The following is a 14927-nucleotide window of genomic DNA, read 5'->3' on the forward strand; positions in this document are numbered from 1 at the left end:
CCCCCCCCCACTTACTCGTCAGCGGAATGGAGACGATGACAGAAAAACAACTGGTTTCTGAGTAAATCTACCACACTACAGCATGTTGTGGCACAGCCGCAGTACCAGGCCGCTGTGCTGAAGGGAAGGGGGGGGGGGGACGGCCAGCTGTTAAAAGGGGGATTTTGTGAAACCTGCATGCAAGTCGAGTGCGCGTGCGTGTGCATGTGCACAGATTGCAGCGCAGGCGGGTGGCGCACAATCACACGTCATGAGTATGCAGAGGTCCACTCTAAACAAACCTTGCAGCGGGTGAGCTCACTAATCATTTCCCTTCTCGCTGGCTCATAATGTGCTGATCAGTGGGATCAGATGGGGTAGCGTTTTGACCGAGACGAAACTCGCATACACGTGGCCTCTCAACGGCACATGGGTCCGAAACCACTTTGATAAGTTCTGCATGAAGGGGGTGGGTGGGGGTGGGTGGGGGGGGGGGATAGATGCCGGGTGGTAGTTTTTCACTAACCGTGTCTTAGGTGGGTCCGTTGGTGCTTGCTCGGTCGCTGGAGTTGCTGAAGGCTTTGAGACAGCCGGGGGGTGCTGGCATATGTATGGCTTCTCTCGCGTGTGGCTCCTCAGGTGAATCTTGAGGTTCTCCAGACGCGAGAAGGCTTGGAACAGCCTTCAAACTACCGAGGAAACAGAGACGGTTTCATTTCAAGGTGAGACATTCGTCCATTTGACAGTGGCGTTCATGCGATGACTGCTAGCACAACCCAAACCCCCCCCCCCCAGTTGTATACCGGCCAATTACCCCACTCTTCCAAGCCTCCCGGTCGCTGCTCCACCCCCTCTGCTGATCCGGGGAGGGCTGCAGACTACCACATGCCTCCTCCTATACACGTGGAGTCACCAGCCGCTTCTTTTCACCTGACAGTGAGGAGTTTCACCAGGGGGACGTAGCACGTGGGAGGATCACGCTACCCCCCCCCCCGAACAGGCACCCCGACTGACCAGAGGGAGGCGCTACTGCAGCAACCAGGACACGTACTCGGCTTCCCACCCGCAGACACGGCCAATTGTGTCTATAGGAACGCCCAACCAAGCCGGAGGCAACACGGGGATTCGAACCGATGGTCCCGTGTTGGTAGGCAACGGAATAGACCGCCACCCGGACACCCCTCCACCCGGACACCCTCCACCTGGATGCCCCTACAAACTTAGAAGACATTACGGTACTTTGTAAAGAACTGCGGGTAAGGCAAGTCAATGTCAGAAATTAATCTTCCTGTTTTGGAAATACTCAATGACAAACATCATACAGAGATGTCCCCTACACTGCTAGTTCATTCAGCCTGACTCTTTACTGTAGGCCGACTGTTTACTGTACACTGACTGTTTACTGTAGTCTGACTCTTTACTGTAGGCTGACTGTTTACCTGTAGGCTGACTGTTTACTGACTGTTTACTGTAGGCTGACTGTTTACTGACTGTTTACTGTAGCCTGACTCTTTACTGTAGGCTGACTGTTTACTGACTGTTTACTTAGGCTGACTGTTTACTGACTGTTTACTGTAGCCTGACTGTTTACTGTAGCCTGACTGTTTACTGTAGGCTGACTCTTTACTGTACACTGACTGTTTACTGACTGTTTACTGTAGCCTGACTCTTTACTGTAGGCTGACTCTTACTGTAGGCTGACTGTTTGCTGTAGTCTGACTGTTTACTGTAGCCTGACTCTTTACTGTAGCCTGACTGTTTACTGTAGCCTGACTCTTTACTGTAGGCTGACTGTTTGCTGTAGCCTGACTGTTTACTGTAGGCTGACTGTTTACTGTAGCCTGACTCTTTACTGTAGGCTGACTCTTTACTGTAGGCTGACTGTTTGCTGTAGTCTGACTGTTTACTGTAGCCTGACTCTTTACTGTAGCCTGACTCTTTACTGTAGGCTGACTCTTTACTGTAGGCTGACTGTTTGCTGTAGGCTGACTGTTTACTGACTGTTTACTGTAGTCTGACTGTTTACTGTAGCCTGACTCTTTACTGTAGGCTGACTGTTTGCTGTAGCCTGACTGTTTACTGTAGGCTGACTGTTTACTGTAGGCTGACTGTTTGCTGTAGCCTGACTGTTTACTGTAGCCTGACTCTTTACTGTAGGCTGACTCTTTACTGTAGCCTGACTGTTTACTGTAGCCTGACTCTTTACTGTAGCCTGACTCTTTACTGTAGGCTGACTCTTTACTGTAGCCTGACTCTTTACTGTAGGCTGACTCTTTACTGTAGCTGACTCTTACTGTAGGCTGACTCTTTACTGTAGCCTGACTCTTTACTGTAGGCTGACTCTTTACTGTAGCCTGACTCTTTACTGTAGCCTGACTCTTTACTGTAGGCTGACTGTTTGCTGTAGCCTGACTGTTTACTGTAGCCTGACTCTTTACTGTAGGCTGACTCTTTACTGTAGCCTGACTGTTGACTGTAGCCTGACTCTTTACTGTAGCTGACTCTTTCTGTGTAGGCTGACTGTTTGCTGTAGCCTGACTGTTTTACTGTAGCCTGACTCTTTACTGTAGGCTGACTCTTTACTGTAGCCTGACTGTTTACTGTAGCCTGACTGTTTACTGTAGCCTGACTCTTTACTGTAGCCTGACTCTTTACTGTAGGCTGACTCTTTACTGTAGGCTGACTCTTTACTGTAGCCTGACTCTTTACTGTAGCCTGACTGTTTACTGTAAAGTACACACATGCACATGAACTTACTGTACATGCACATAGGCACAAATGGACTCGCGTGCATACAATTATACAGTGCAAATAAACATAAACACACGCCCACCCACTCTTGCTTGCAAACATGCAGCCACTTAGATACACAAACGCATGTAAGCACACAGATTTCCAGCCCAAATAGTGACAGTTAGACACACACAAAGCATATATCACACACGCACGCACACGCACGGAGCACGTTAAGTGTATGATCTAAGAAGCTGTTGTAGGTGCTGCTTAAAGTGTTTCTCTTGGACGTGAGCCAGCCAAGGAGCAAACGCTGCGCGCGGCAGGTACCCGGTGTGATGCGCCACAGGCAGGGCTACTATAGCGCGCAAGCTGTATGCGGCACGACGGGTTTATAGTGCAGATGTGCTACAGAAATACGAGGCCTGTTGCAGGAAACGCCTATAAAGTGAGTTACGGCGCAAAGAAATTACTGACACATTTGGGTTGGATTCGTCGTAAAACGTCTTGACAAAGGCAAATTGAAGGACATCCCAGAACCGGCGAGCCAGGGTGGTGAGATGAACACCGTTTGACAGACTGGATCCTACACGTCCCTATCTCATCAGACGCGGAGCAGAGGGCAGGGAAACACTTCCGAAAGGCTGCCAGCGCATCACACGGCAGAGATACACCCTTTATAAAGTATCCATCCATCCATCATCCCGACCGCTTATCCTGCTCTCGGGGATGCGGGAGCCTATCCCAGCAGCAGCAGCAGGTGGGGAGACACCCTGGACAGGGCGCCAGGCCATCACAGGGCCCACACACACTCATAGGGCCGAGTCACCTGACCTACATGCCTTTGGACTGTGGGAGCCCCCGGAGGAAATCCACGCAGACACGGGAGAACATGCGAACTTCACACAGAGGACGACCCGGGACGACCCCGACCCCCAAAGGTTGGGCTACCCCGGGGCTCGAACCCAGGACCTTCCTGCTGTGAGGCGACCGCGCTAACCACTGCGCCACCCCTTTATATAATTTCCCCCCCCCCAAAATTTCCCCCTTTTTCTCCGCAGTTGTACTTGGCCAATTACCCCCCCCCCTCTGCCGATCCGGGGAGGGCTGCAGACTACCTGGAGTCGCCAACCACTTCTTTTCACCGGACAGTGAGGAGTTTCGCCAGAGCGACATAGCGCGTGGGAGGATCACGCTCCCCCTCCCCCGAACAGGCGCCCCAACCTACCAGAGGAGGCGCTAGTGCAGCGCTCAGGACACATACCCACATCCGGCTCCCCAACCGCAGACTGTGTCTGTAGGGACGCCCGACCAAGCCGGAGGTAACACGGGGATTCGAACCGGCGTCGCCCGTGTTGGTGTGCAACGGAATAGACCGCTACGCCACCCGGACGCCCCTCTTCCTCTCCATGTGATCTGGGACTTTACTCTAACGCTGCAGGCTTTGACCACAACAGATCTGATCTTTTCACGCTAGTCCACAGGGGAACCGGTGACCGTGTTGACCGCCTATCTCGCTGTTGTGCTCGGCCCAGCTAGCGGACCCAATAAATGCCGCTCGGCTCATTTAGTTAACGAACTTTGCGGTGACGTGGCAGCATCGCAGCGATTAACCTGACGTCACAAGCAGGCCCGCAGTATAACACGTTGGGTGTGATCAGAAGGAAAGATCCGACCGTTCTCATTTCTCAGTCGGCACGTCCATTTTTCTAAGTCACCGGAACCCTTTTTTCTTCTCCCGCCCTCTCTCACGTCGTCTCTCTCTCCCTCACCCGTTCAGGCTCCCCCTACCGGCTGGGGGTTAGATTGCTACATGTAAAATTTAAGTCTCCGACTATTCATTCGGTCAATAGAACAAGCTGTATCCGCCCAATGAAACCTGGGCTACCCTGTGCTTAGCTGTCCTTACAAATTATATCTCTTACAGCAGGAAGCAGACCCGATTACACACTCATACGCTGGAATGATTCAGCAACGTCCACATCTGTAAACACACACACACACACACACACACACACACACACACACACACACACACTTGTTTGTATGGGGATGAGGTAATTATGTATATCTGTATTGAGTACATTTGTCATATAATGACGCTGTGAAAGCGCGCGCGCACGCGCGCACGCACGCACGCACGCACACACACTTATGGACAACCGATACACGCCGTAGTATTTTAAGAAATGCAAAAAAAAAAAAATCCCCTAATTTATTTTTTTAAAATCTTAAAACGTGCACCTTTGTGAACCCGGCATGTCCACGGGCTCGCATTTACAGTACGCGAGCTGCCCCCTGGTGCATTATGGGAAGGGAAGGTCTGAGACGTACACGTGCGTTCAATCTCGCTTATTACAACTCGCCCCGTGGCGACTGCAGTTAAAAGGCTGTAAAAAAAAAAACGCGATACAAACAAAACTATATGCGCCCGATTAGACGTGGCCGGTAAGGAGAACCACGTTGCCGGCGTCCTGTGCAGGAATCAAACGCAGCTCCGGCTCCGCTCTTAGATGTCATGGTTTATGTACTTTAGTTTCTTGGCATGCCAGCGGAGTGTGTGTTATTCTCAGGAAGCTCCTGTACGCTGCATTCAAAAAAAACAAAGCTTTTCATACCAGAGAATCTTCTGTCCTCCCCCCCCCCACCACCACCCCCCCAGCCCCCACATACCACAGGGCTGAAGTAAGTATTCTTTCAAGACATCGTGAATTAAGAAGACAAACAAAAACCCGAAGCGGTCTTGGTGCTGATAGTGTATCTGTGAAATGTGTGTAAGTCAGATGCAGATCTTGCGGGCTTCAGATGCAGTGCCGTACGCAGAAAGCAGATGGCCATTTATCAAAGCGTTCTGAGTAACCCGCTGCAAACATGCATTAGCGCGGGAAGGGCTGGGGGGGGCTGCATCTCCCCCTAGTGGTGGATAAATCCCCCCCCCCCTTTAGTGGCAGGTGGCTGTGTAAAATCTTAGACCCAACAGTATTCCCCAACTTTTCCTAACGTACAAGGGCAAAAAAAGAAATAAATACATAAATAAAACATACCTCTATTGTAAAGAGTGGGCGGGGCTGCGTGGAATGTACACTTGAAATAATAAAGTGGGTAAACGCTCCATTCCAAATCTGCTATACACGCCCCTTACAAACAAAACAATGACGTCATACCGTAGCGACCGTGGGGGGGGGGCGGGGTTGTCGCTCTGACTGTCGGCGGCTCTGCGCTGGGGGGTTGCGCAATGGCTGACGGGACCGCTAATGTTAGATTTAAAATCGGGTTTTAATGATGTGGTGTTCCTGTTGTGGTTATTCTTGTGTTGTTGTTTCGGGGGTTCGACTCAGACTAATTGGCCCCGTGGTGGCCTGGCGGTCTGTCCAGGGAGTCTCCCCGCCCGCCGCCCAATGGCTGCTGGGATAGGCTGAGAGCAGGATCAGCGGTTTGGATAACGGATGGATGGATGGACTCAGACTAAGTAGGAGACCGTGTACTGACTAACTGACCGTAGGACCGTGACTGGGACTGATGTCGCCACTTGGGACATGGGGGGGGGGGGACTTGTTACGTCGTTGTCAGAGTTGCGATAAAAAGAGGTCTCTGCCTCTCGACTCATCCTTCCACGCCGGCTCGCCACAACACTGTAGCGAATTCGGGGGACGACGCAGCCACAGGAACTGCCGCGGCCGGGAAGCGAACCCGTATCGCCCGCACCGCAGGAGACATCGCTAACCGCTAGACTAAAGGATCAGACCCACCGGCCAGCGGCCAGCGTGTCTACTTATCCATGCACGTTACACTACTTTTCGTGTGAGCTGGCAGCCCCGCTACTTAAAACATCTTCGGGCGTCCGGGTGGCGTGGCGATCTATTCCGTTGTCTACCAACAACGGGGGATCACAGGTTCGAATCCCCGTGTTACCTCCGGCCGTGTCGGGCGGACCTACTAGCGCAATTGGCCGTGTCTGCGGGTGGGAAGCCGGACGTGGGTGTCAGGGCTGTGTATTGGTGAGATACGATGTGTCTCACGATACCGGGGTTACGAGTCAAGATATCGCGATACTGCAAGAAAGGCGATATATTGCGGTTTCATGGGCCTTTGTTCTTTGGGCTCGTGCTACTTCCTGTCTCAGTTTGCATTGTTGCGTCGGAGTGGAAGAGTCAAATGGCTGAAGATAGATGACAACACCTTTACATGTAAACAATTAAAAACCGATGTAACGATGTTGAGAATCGATACAGCATCACAAAAGATAACATCGCGATACTCGAGTGTACCGATAGTTTCTTACACTGCTAGTGGGTATGTGTTCTTGTCGCTGCACTAGCGCCTCCTCTGGTCGGTGGGGAGGGGGGGCGCCTGTTCAGGGGGGGGGGATAACGTGATCCTCACACGCGCCACGTCCCCCTGGCGAAACTCCTCACTGTCAGGTGAAAAGAAGCGGCTGGCGACTCCACGTGTATGGGAGGAGGCATGCGGTAGTCTGCAGCCCTCCCCGGATGGGCAGAGGGGGCGGAGCAGCGACCGGGACGGCTCGGGAGAGCGGGGTGATTGGCCGGGTACAATTGGGGAGAAAAAGGGGAATAATAGTACAGCCGGAATAATACCTGTCGAATCTGAGGCCTGACGTCACGAGCCGGCAAATGAGCATGAAATCATGAGCGAACACTGAGCATATTCATAAGGAATACCCACTTTCCACTGCCGCGGCAGGGATGACTTAATTGTCATGCGCTGGTCCGGGCGGGTTCTGAGAATGAACCGACTTCTTCCACACCGGGATTTTACGCACGTCTTTCGGGCGTGACTAATGAGTCTTTTCTGCGGCGCCGCTTTTTGGGGGCTGTTTGTTTAATCGTACTAACGTGTTACCGGGTGCAGCGCCACGACATATTTATAAACTGGAGGCGGGGGGGGGTCATGGCAGTGTGACCTAATCCGTCTCCGGGGGGGCCAACGTGGCCCGCAGTGGAAAGGGTCTGGATGAGCTGCTGACAGCGGGGGCATCGCCGGGGGACTCGCACGCGGACTAACTCATTCGTTGTCACGCGCAGACAGACGCATTCAGCACGAGCTCATCGCGGCACAGGCGCGTCTCGCCGCTTTGTGAACCCGTGGCAGTGTATGGATGGGGTATGACGCGGCGCTGGGGCCCACACGGTGGCGCTGTGGGATGTCAAGGAATGAAAAGACCTAGTCTTGGTTTTGTCATGGATGAAATTAGCCCCGGTCAATTCTTGACCTCGGCTCTGAAAACAAAACCGCTTTCAAAAAAATGTCCTGCCTCCCCCCCCCCCCAACCTGTCTGTCTGTAGCGTACCGGTACATTGCCTACCAACATGGGGATCGCCGGTTCGAATCCCCGTGTTACCTCCGGCTTGGTCGGGCGGCCCTACAGACACAATTGGCCGTGTCTGCGGGTGGGAAGCCGGATGTGGGTGTGTGTCCTGGTGGCTGCACTAGCGCCTCCTCCGGTCGGTCGGGGCGCCTGTGGGAGAGGGGAACTGAGGGGAATAGCCTGATCCTCCCACGCGCTACGTCCCCCTGGTGAAACTCCTCACTGTCAGGTGAAAAGAAGCGGCTGGCGACCCCACATGTATGGGAGGAGGCGTGCGGTAGTCTGCAGCCCTCCCCGGATCGGCAGAGGGGGCGCAGCAGCGACCGGGACGGCTCGGGAGAGTGGGGTAATTGGCCAAGTGCAATTGGGGAGAAAAAAGGAGGAGGAGGGGGGGGGGGGACGACGAACGAGTTGTTCAGAAAGTTGTTTTTGGTTTTGTTGTGTTTGGGAACAACATGTGCAAAAAGTAGTTTCTGAACAAACGTTGCTCGCCGTGCTGGACAAGAATCAACTGGTTCTGGTCTTTGCCCGTTTTCCTCATCCCGGTTGTTTTTTCTGTTACGCGTCTTTGGGTTTGACAAATTCAGTAAATACATTCCACGTGTCACTGTCATCATCATTATTATTATCATTATTACTAAATAACTTGGCCCCCGTGGTGGCCTGGCAGCCTGTCCAGGGTGTCTCCCCGCCCGCCCGCCCGCCCGCCGCCCAGTGGCTGCCGGGACAGGCTCCAGCGACCCCGCGACCCCGAGAGCGGGATAAGCGGTTTGGATAACGGATGGGTGGACTAAATAACTTGCAGAACTTATTGTGCCAAACACAGGGTCTTGACAGGACCTCCCGAGTACACAAGCCGTTAACCCCCCCCCCCATATGTTACATTAAACGAGCGCTAATAAGCTGTTGCTTTGTGTGAACACGTAGGGGACGATCGGCGGGCCCTTGTACACATGTTTGCCGAGGACACATCTTCCATTCAGTCAACATCCAGCAGAGCACATGGCCACACTTCCTCCCTCAGGCCAGATGAGTAAGGGAAAGCTGTCATCAGCACAGGAAACCATTTGATCATCCCTCTTTCTCTCTCTCGGAGACAGTCTCTCCATCGCTGTCTGGATGGCGGCATGACATAAGCCCAGAAACCCAGTAAATCCGGTGCTTCTCAAAGCCCCCGTCACCCTTCCCAACAGCACCTGCACACATGGCAGAGGGTACACGGGGGCGGGAAGGCCCGGGCACATCTTCAGCAATACGGTGAGAGGCGATGACTGACGCAGCAACACATTATCACCGCAACTTCTCCCACGTAAACATGCAACACGTGTTCCGCCTTTATGTAAATAGGCGGGAAAACTGAATAATGTAGGGCAAAATTAAATCGTCGGCTGCGTTTGTGCGTGGCGCGAAGTCTCGCCGCTCCCGCAGCCGTCTAATCTGCGGGGCACGCGGGGATTCAACACTGAACAGGCCCGGTGGATGCTGCAGAAAAGTACACAACACTCCTTCTAACCGCGTGGATAAACTGCATTGTGTGTGCAATGGAAATTTGCACAGCGGCTGTGCACGTGCAGCGACACAGGATGCTGTCGATAGGCGGCATGCGCGCTGAGCAGATCTCTCCTGGGAAAAAAAACACGTTTCACACAACATTATGTTCAACGGAATCAACCCAAATCAAAAAAAAAAAGGAAGGAAACTGGCTCACCATGCACTTATTGGGCTTTTCTCCGGAATGGACCCTCATGTGGATCAGCAGCTTGTAGCGGGCGTTGAAGGGCTTGTGGCGCCGCACGCAGCCCGCCCAGAAGCAGGCAAACTCCTCCCCTTTGCGCTGGTCGATGTGAGCCTTCTCGATGTGCCTGACCAGCTCTTCCTGGTGGCCATACATAGCGGAGCAGTTTATCCAGCGACAGGGCTGACCCTGTTGGTCCCCGGCGTCATCCTCTCCTGGCGGTCCGGGAAGCTTCGGGGAGCAAAGGGGCGACCGGGTGCAGTCCTGACCCAGGTGGCCCCGGTCCTCCTGCAGAGGCGGGCTCAGGTGGAGGAACTGCCTTTGTTGGCTGTTAAAGTGAAGGGGCTCCTGCTTGCAGGGACGGAGTTTCTCCGCTGGCTCCTGTTTAATAGATGGGTAATCTTTCAGGAGCTTCTGCTGCTGCTGGAAAGTCTTGCCGAGGGATATCTGGAACCCGGGGGCGCCACTGCGAGGCGAGGCTGAGGCGAAGAATGTAGATGATGAAGAGGAGGAGGTGGAGAGGAGCACAGGGGAGGCCGAGCAGTGAGAGGGAGAAGCAGAAGAGGTGGTAGCAGGAGAAAGCTGGGGGTAGGTATTGAGCCCATGGGTGTTGTGTTTGGGGTCTATGTGTGCTGCAAAGTCCTCCAATGTCTTATTTACGTGAGATCCATTGGTCTTATAGGAGGGACAGAGGAGGGTGGTGAGGTCCAGCCCGAGCGAGGTGAGAGACAGAGAAGTCCTCGGAAGGCAGCACACGCCCAGGCCCCCGGAGGGGATACCTGTTGAAGGATGGCAGAGGTCGTCAGAGGACAACGGCGGCTGAGGGTCCTCAGCGTCCTCGATAACACTGCCGAAACCAGTTCTTGTTAGCTGGGTGTCTGGGGGCCCAAGATCTGGGGGCCACATGCTTGCCCTGAGTCCCGTTTTCCCCCAATAAGGGATGCTTTGAATAAACTTATTGGCACTGGTTCTGGACAGCAGAGACCAAGCCCTCTGTAAATATCAGAAAAATGTTCCAGAGCATGTTTCAAAACTCCAATTAATTTGAAAGCCAGGCGGTTGATTTGCTTCTGTGGACCTTTATCATTTGGAACCAGGTTTTATTTTTCCAAAATCTTTTGTCACATGTTCCAAGTTGCTGTGTGGTCAGTCATCTCCTTTGTGCACTGTGGGGGACCAACAAACACACAAGAAAGCCTGAGTCATTCAAAAGGATAGAAGGCACAGATACATAACGCTTTCACATGCACATCGATCACGCAACAATTCCATGAACTGAACGGGCCGAAGTGACTCAGATTTCATTTTAGCAATAAAAATGCTTTGACTCAGTTTGGTGAGGCAACCTACCACGAGCAGATCAAAAACACAGAAAAGGCCGAGCGGGGGTGGAAACTGTGTCACACTCCCTACGCACGTTACTCCCTTACTTCCTGCCCCCTGCAACTCTTCATCCCATTATTAATCGCGAGTGGACCAAGGTGATCCCCCCCAAGGCGATCCCCCCCCCGCAGAGGGTTGGGGATGAAATAAAGCTCAAACAAACAGGACCGTCAATCCTCTTGTGAACACTTCCTTTCAGTCAAGCCGGTCCTGACTCTGACACTAGCGCTGAAGCTAACGCTGGTGTATATTTGGTTTACTCCGGGCTGTTTTGGTTGTCGGTCAACCCGCCTCATTGTTTTGCAGGCGCTAGGGCCACCCTGACGGGCAAAAGCCGGGCCTTTGTAAGGCAGCAAATTGCCTAGAGCCAGGGCTGCCAGACGAGTCTGTTTGTTAGGAGCCGGCGTAGAAAGGAAGAGTAATGGACCACATCTCTCCACTGACTGACCTGCAGTAGGAAGGACTTGGAAAACAGCGGGCCTCCAAGCAGACCCTCTCCCACCCGCTCCACTCGTACAGTAGCACCACTGTGCTGCGGTCCTCGGGTGGTCACCAACGTCCACGGCTCTGTGCCGCCTGCCAGATATTGATGATCTCATTTACATCGGGGGGTCATCGCCAGACATAATTAGTCTTCGGAAAGATTCAGCGGGAATCTTGTGTGGATACGGGAATTTTACGAGCCAAAAACCGAGACGACCAAGACGACGAGTATTCAAACTCACCCCGGTTATAATAGCCAAGGAAGGAGGCATTGAGTGTAGGTTCATGCCCATAGTTTCCTGGTACACTCGGGTTTACAGTTTTATGATTTTTCCCGTAAATCGCTGGAGTTCCCCCCACTAGAGTCATGTAGCGGGCCAGTAATGGGAACTGTGGTTGGATCCTAATTAAAGAGCTTGCAGCTCACGGCCCAACTTGTCTGTTTTGTCGAGGAAATCACAGGATTAATGATGCCCATCTCGCAGAAGTGGTTTGGCAGACTACATGTGAAATATGATTACCTAATTGGGTCTTAAACGCAGTACCTGCGTTAACATTATAAGAGCTTAAACCCACACCACAGTTTCGAGGGCTTAGTGTGGTTCCAGCTGACCTGCAAACAAAACTCGCACTACTACAGGGCCATCTATCAACCGGTCCGAGGGATCCATTTGTTTGTGTCCTGATACAGACATATCTCAGCCATATCTAACCAGTGTCCCCTGTATGCTTTATCTACACACGGCACTACCCTATAAGAGTTAAGCACACATCCAAGAGCATATTGAAATACATTTTTTTTCTTTTTAAAAAACAAACAAACAGTCTTTTCAAATATAACTTTTGGTCCCAATCCAGAAAGAAGAGACAGTCAAACTAAGAAAAGTGTCCCGCAAAGCCTCAAACGGAGCGAGGCAGACTTTATAAAATAGCAGTCTCATCTCATGTGGTGTCCTTTAAGGAGATTGGTCGCCGCTCACTGAGGTTAGCTAAACACAGCTGTGACATTTCAGGACAAGCAAATGTGTACTTGTCTCAACAATACGAATTTTTGGTTCTTGGACAACCAACTTTTTCTTTTTTCTTTTTTTTTCTTTTTTTTTTTTTGGTCGAAGTGAAACATGGGAAAATGTTCCTCGTTCAAATAGGTTCAAGCCATGCAGATATTCCCTTGGAAATGAAATGCAAGTCTTTGTGTGCCAAAGCCCTATGGCGTGTGTGTGTGTGTGTGTGTGCGTGCGTGCGTGCGTGTGTGCAAAGAGACTGTCTCTTGGCAAGTGTGTGCCCTGGCGAAGTGTGTTTTAGCAGGATACAGAGAGCGTACCGGGTCCAGGGGTGCAGTTGCGTAGCAGCTCTTGCCCGGTGACTTCCTGTGGAGGGAAGGAAGTAGGGAGAGAATTTGAGATATGGGGATCGGTTAAGTACTACGTCACAATGTTCAACATGGAACGTACCGGTGTCACATTTGGGACATTTACAATCTGAAACCAGTCTTGTGGACACAGATCAGCGTAGCGGGCTGTACGGGCACGCTTCAACCATAATTGGTAGACACGGGCCCTTTAAGAAAGGGCTTCCGGGTCGAGGGGGCGGGGCCAGGACGAGCTTCGCTTGGCGCAGCGCCATGTTGCGGATACGGAGGCGCGAAATGACCCACGCGTTCGTGTAGTCGGTGAGAGAAACTGTCCGTGTCTAACTTCCCCGCAGTTCCCACATTACAGAGAGAGTTGTGTTGCGGGCAGACGTGGCGCTAATAACACGTAACGGGCCGAAAACAAGTCCGTGGCTGTTAGTCCGCCGGGGACTATCCATTTTCCGGGGCAGTACAAAGTCGACGGCTGCCAAAGAAAATCAGTGTGTCCTTGGATGTTTCGTAACTAGAACCAAATGTCTGCGGATCCGACAAATGCTCGCGGATTAAGATATTGGAAGAAGAAATAATAATAATAATAATGGGACTCTCATCAACAAACGCGAAAGCCGGTCACTGGCAGGTGTCCGCGGAGTTTTGGCTCGGAACAGAAACCTTGTCATGCACGGGAGGGAGGACACGCGCGCCCACGCTCGCTCCGAGACAAAGGCGCGCGCTGCGAGGGGTAAGAGGAGAGGTGCAGTCTTTTATTGCCCTGGACGGAGTACGTGGCTGTAATTGATTATCTGGCCGATAAAACAGGCCACAAAAGCTTGGCCGTGGGTGCGGAAACTGAGCTTAAATAAGACACGGCGTGGAGAGCTCCGCCGAAAGGGTCCAAGAGAAGAGTGCACTGTTCTTTTGTCCTCGGACAAGGTGGTAAATCACGCAGAGCAGCTCCGTCAGGGCGACCACTGCAAGGCCGTGGGGTACTACATGGATGGAGTTAGCCAAAGCCAAGGATGTAATGCGCTTTGGGACCAGAGGACACCTCTCATTTCTTTTTCCTTTTTTCTGGTTTGGACCCCCCCCCACCGTCCCTTTTCTCCACAATTGCACCTGGCCAATTACCCCGCTCTCTGAGCCATCCCGGTCGCTGCTCCACCCCCTCTGCCCATCCGGGGAGGGCTGCAGACTACCACATGTCTCCTCCGATACATGTGGAGTCGCCAGCAAGGCGGGATTCCAGACCGGGCATGCCGGGCGAGTGCCCCGGGGCCCCAGACCACAGGGGGGCCCCAAAAGGTCAGGGGTGTTGTGTTCGAGTATAGTAGGGATCCCCAATCATACCCTACAAGGGACGTTTGTTCCAACCCTGCGTCACGATGCAGGGCCCAAGCTAGTCTCTATTGATGCGGGGCCCCAAGCTACAAAGTCCGTGCAGATTGGCATCGTGTCGACTACCATGTTAGGTACTTGCATTAGTTTTACATTTAACAATGTTTAGTATTGTTTGCGTAGCCTATCTGACGGGGCGGGGGGTGGGGGTGGGGGGCAATGGATGTGCGTGGCCCGGGGCCCCTGGTGGGTTAATCCGGCCATGGTCGCCAGTCACTTCTATTCACCTGACAGTGAGGAGTTTCGCCAGGGGGGCGTAGCGCGTCGGAGGATCACGCTATTGCCCCCGACCGACCAGAGGAGGCGCTAGTGCAGTGAGCAGGACACACACCCACATCCAGCTTCCCACCCGCAGACACGGCCAATTGTGTCTGTAGGGACGCACAACCAAGCCGGAGGTAACGGGGATTCGAACGAGCAATCTCCGTGTTGGTAGGCAACCCCAGATAGCAAAATTGCTGTGGCCCAGACCCATTCCACACCCGACTTTCATCTTTCTTTCACTCGGCCCACTTACCACGTGGAATGATGGCACT

At 52.8% G+C, this 14927-nt stretch overlaps 1 protein-coding gene across 1 annotated transcript; it reads right to left on the reverse strand.

Annotated features, from left to right (window-relative positions):
* Nucleotides 1-518: 518 nt before the first annotated feature.
* On the reverse strand, nt 519-10937 carry LOC130133588 (zinc finger protein GLIS1-like). Its single transcript, XM_056302052.1, has 2 exons — nt 9750-10937; nt 519-668 (listed from the first exon to the last, which is right to left on the reverse strand). Exons 1-2 carry the CDS (start codon nt 10680-10682, stop codon nt 615-617), a joined length of 987 nt encoding a protein of 328 aa, XP_056158027.1. The 5' UTR covers nt 10683-10937; the 3' UTR covers nt 519-614.
* Between the last annotated feature and the right edge of the window lie 3990 nt (nt 10938-14927).

Source organism: Lampris incognitus, unplaced genomic scaffold (assembly GCF_029633865.1).
Source record: "Lampris incognitus isolate fLamInc1 unplaced genomic scaffold, fLamInc1.hap2 scaffold_386, whole genome shotgun sequence".
NCBI lineage: Eukaryota > Metazoa > Chordata > Actinopteri > Lampriformes > Lampridae > Lampris > Lampris incognitus.

Bases quoted from the DNA above. Each gene is read 5' to 3' on its own strand.
- LOC130133588 (XM_056302052.1), bottom strand. From the start codon at position 10,682: ATGTGGCCCCCAGATCTTGGGCCCCCAGACACCCAGCTAACAAGAACT. The intron at 669-9,749 runs GTGAGCCAGTTT...TTTCCTCGGTAG, and splicing joins AAAAGCCCAATAAGTGCATG to TTTGAAGGCTGTTCCAAGCC.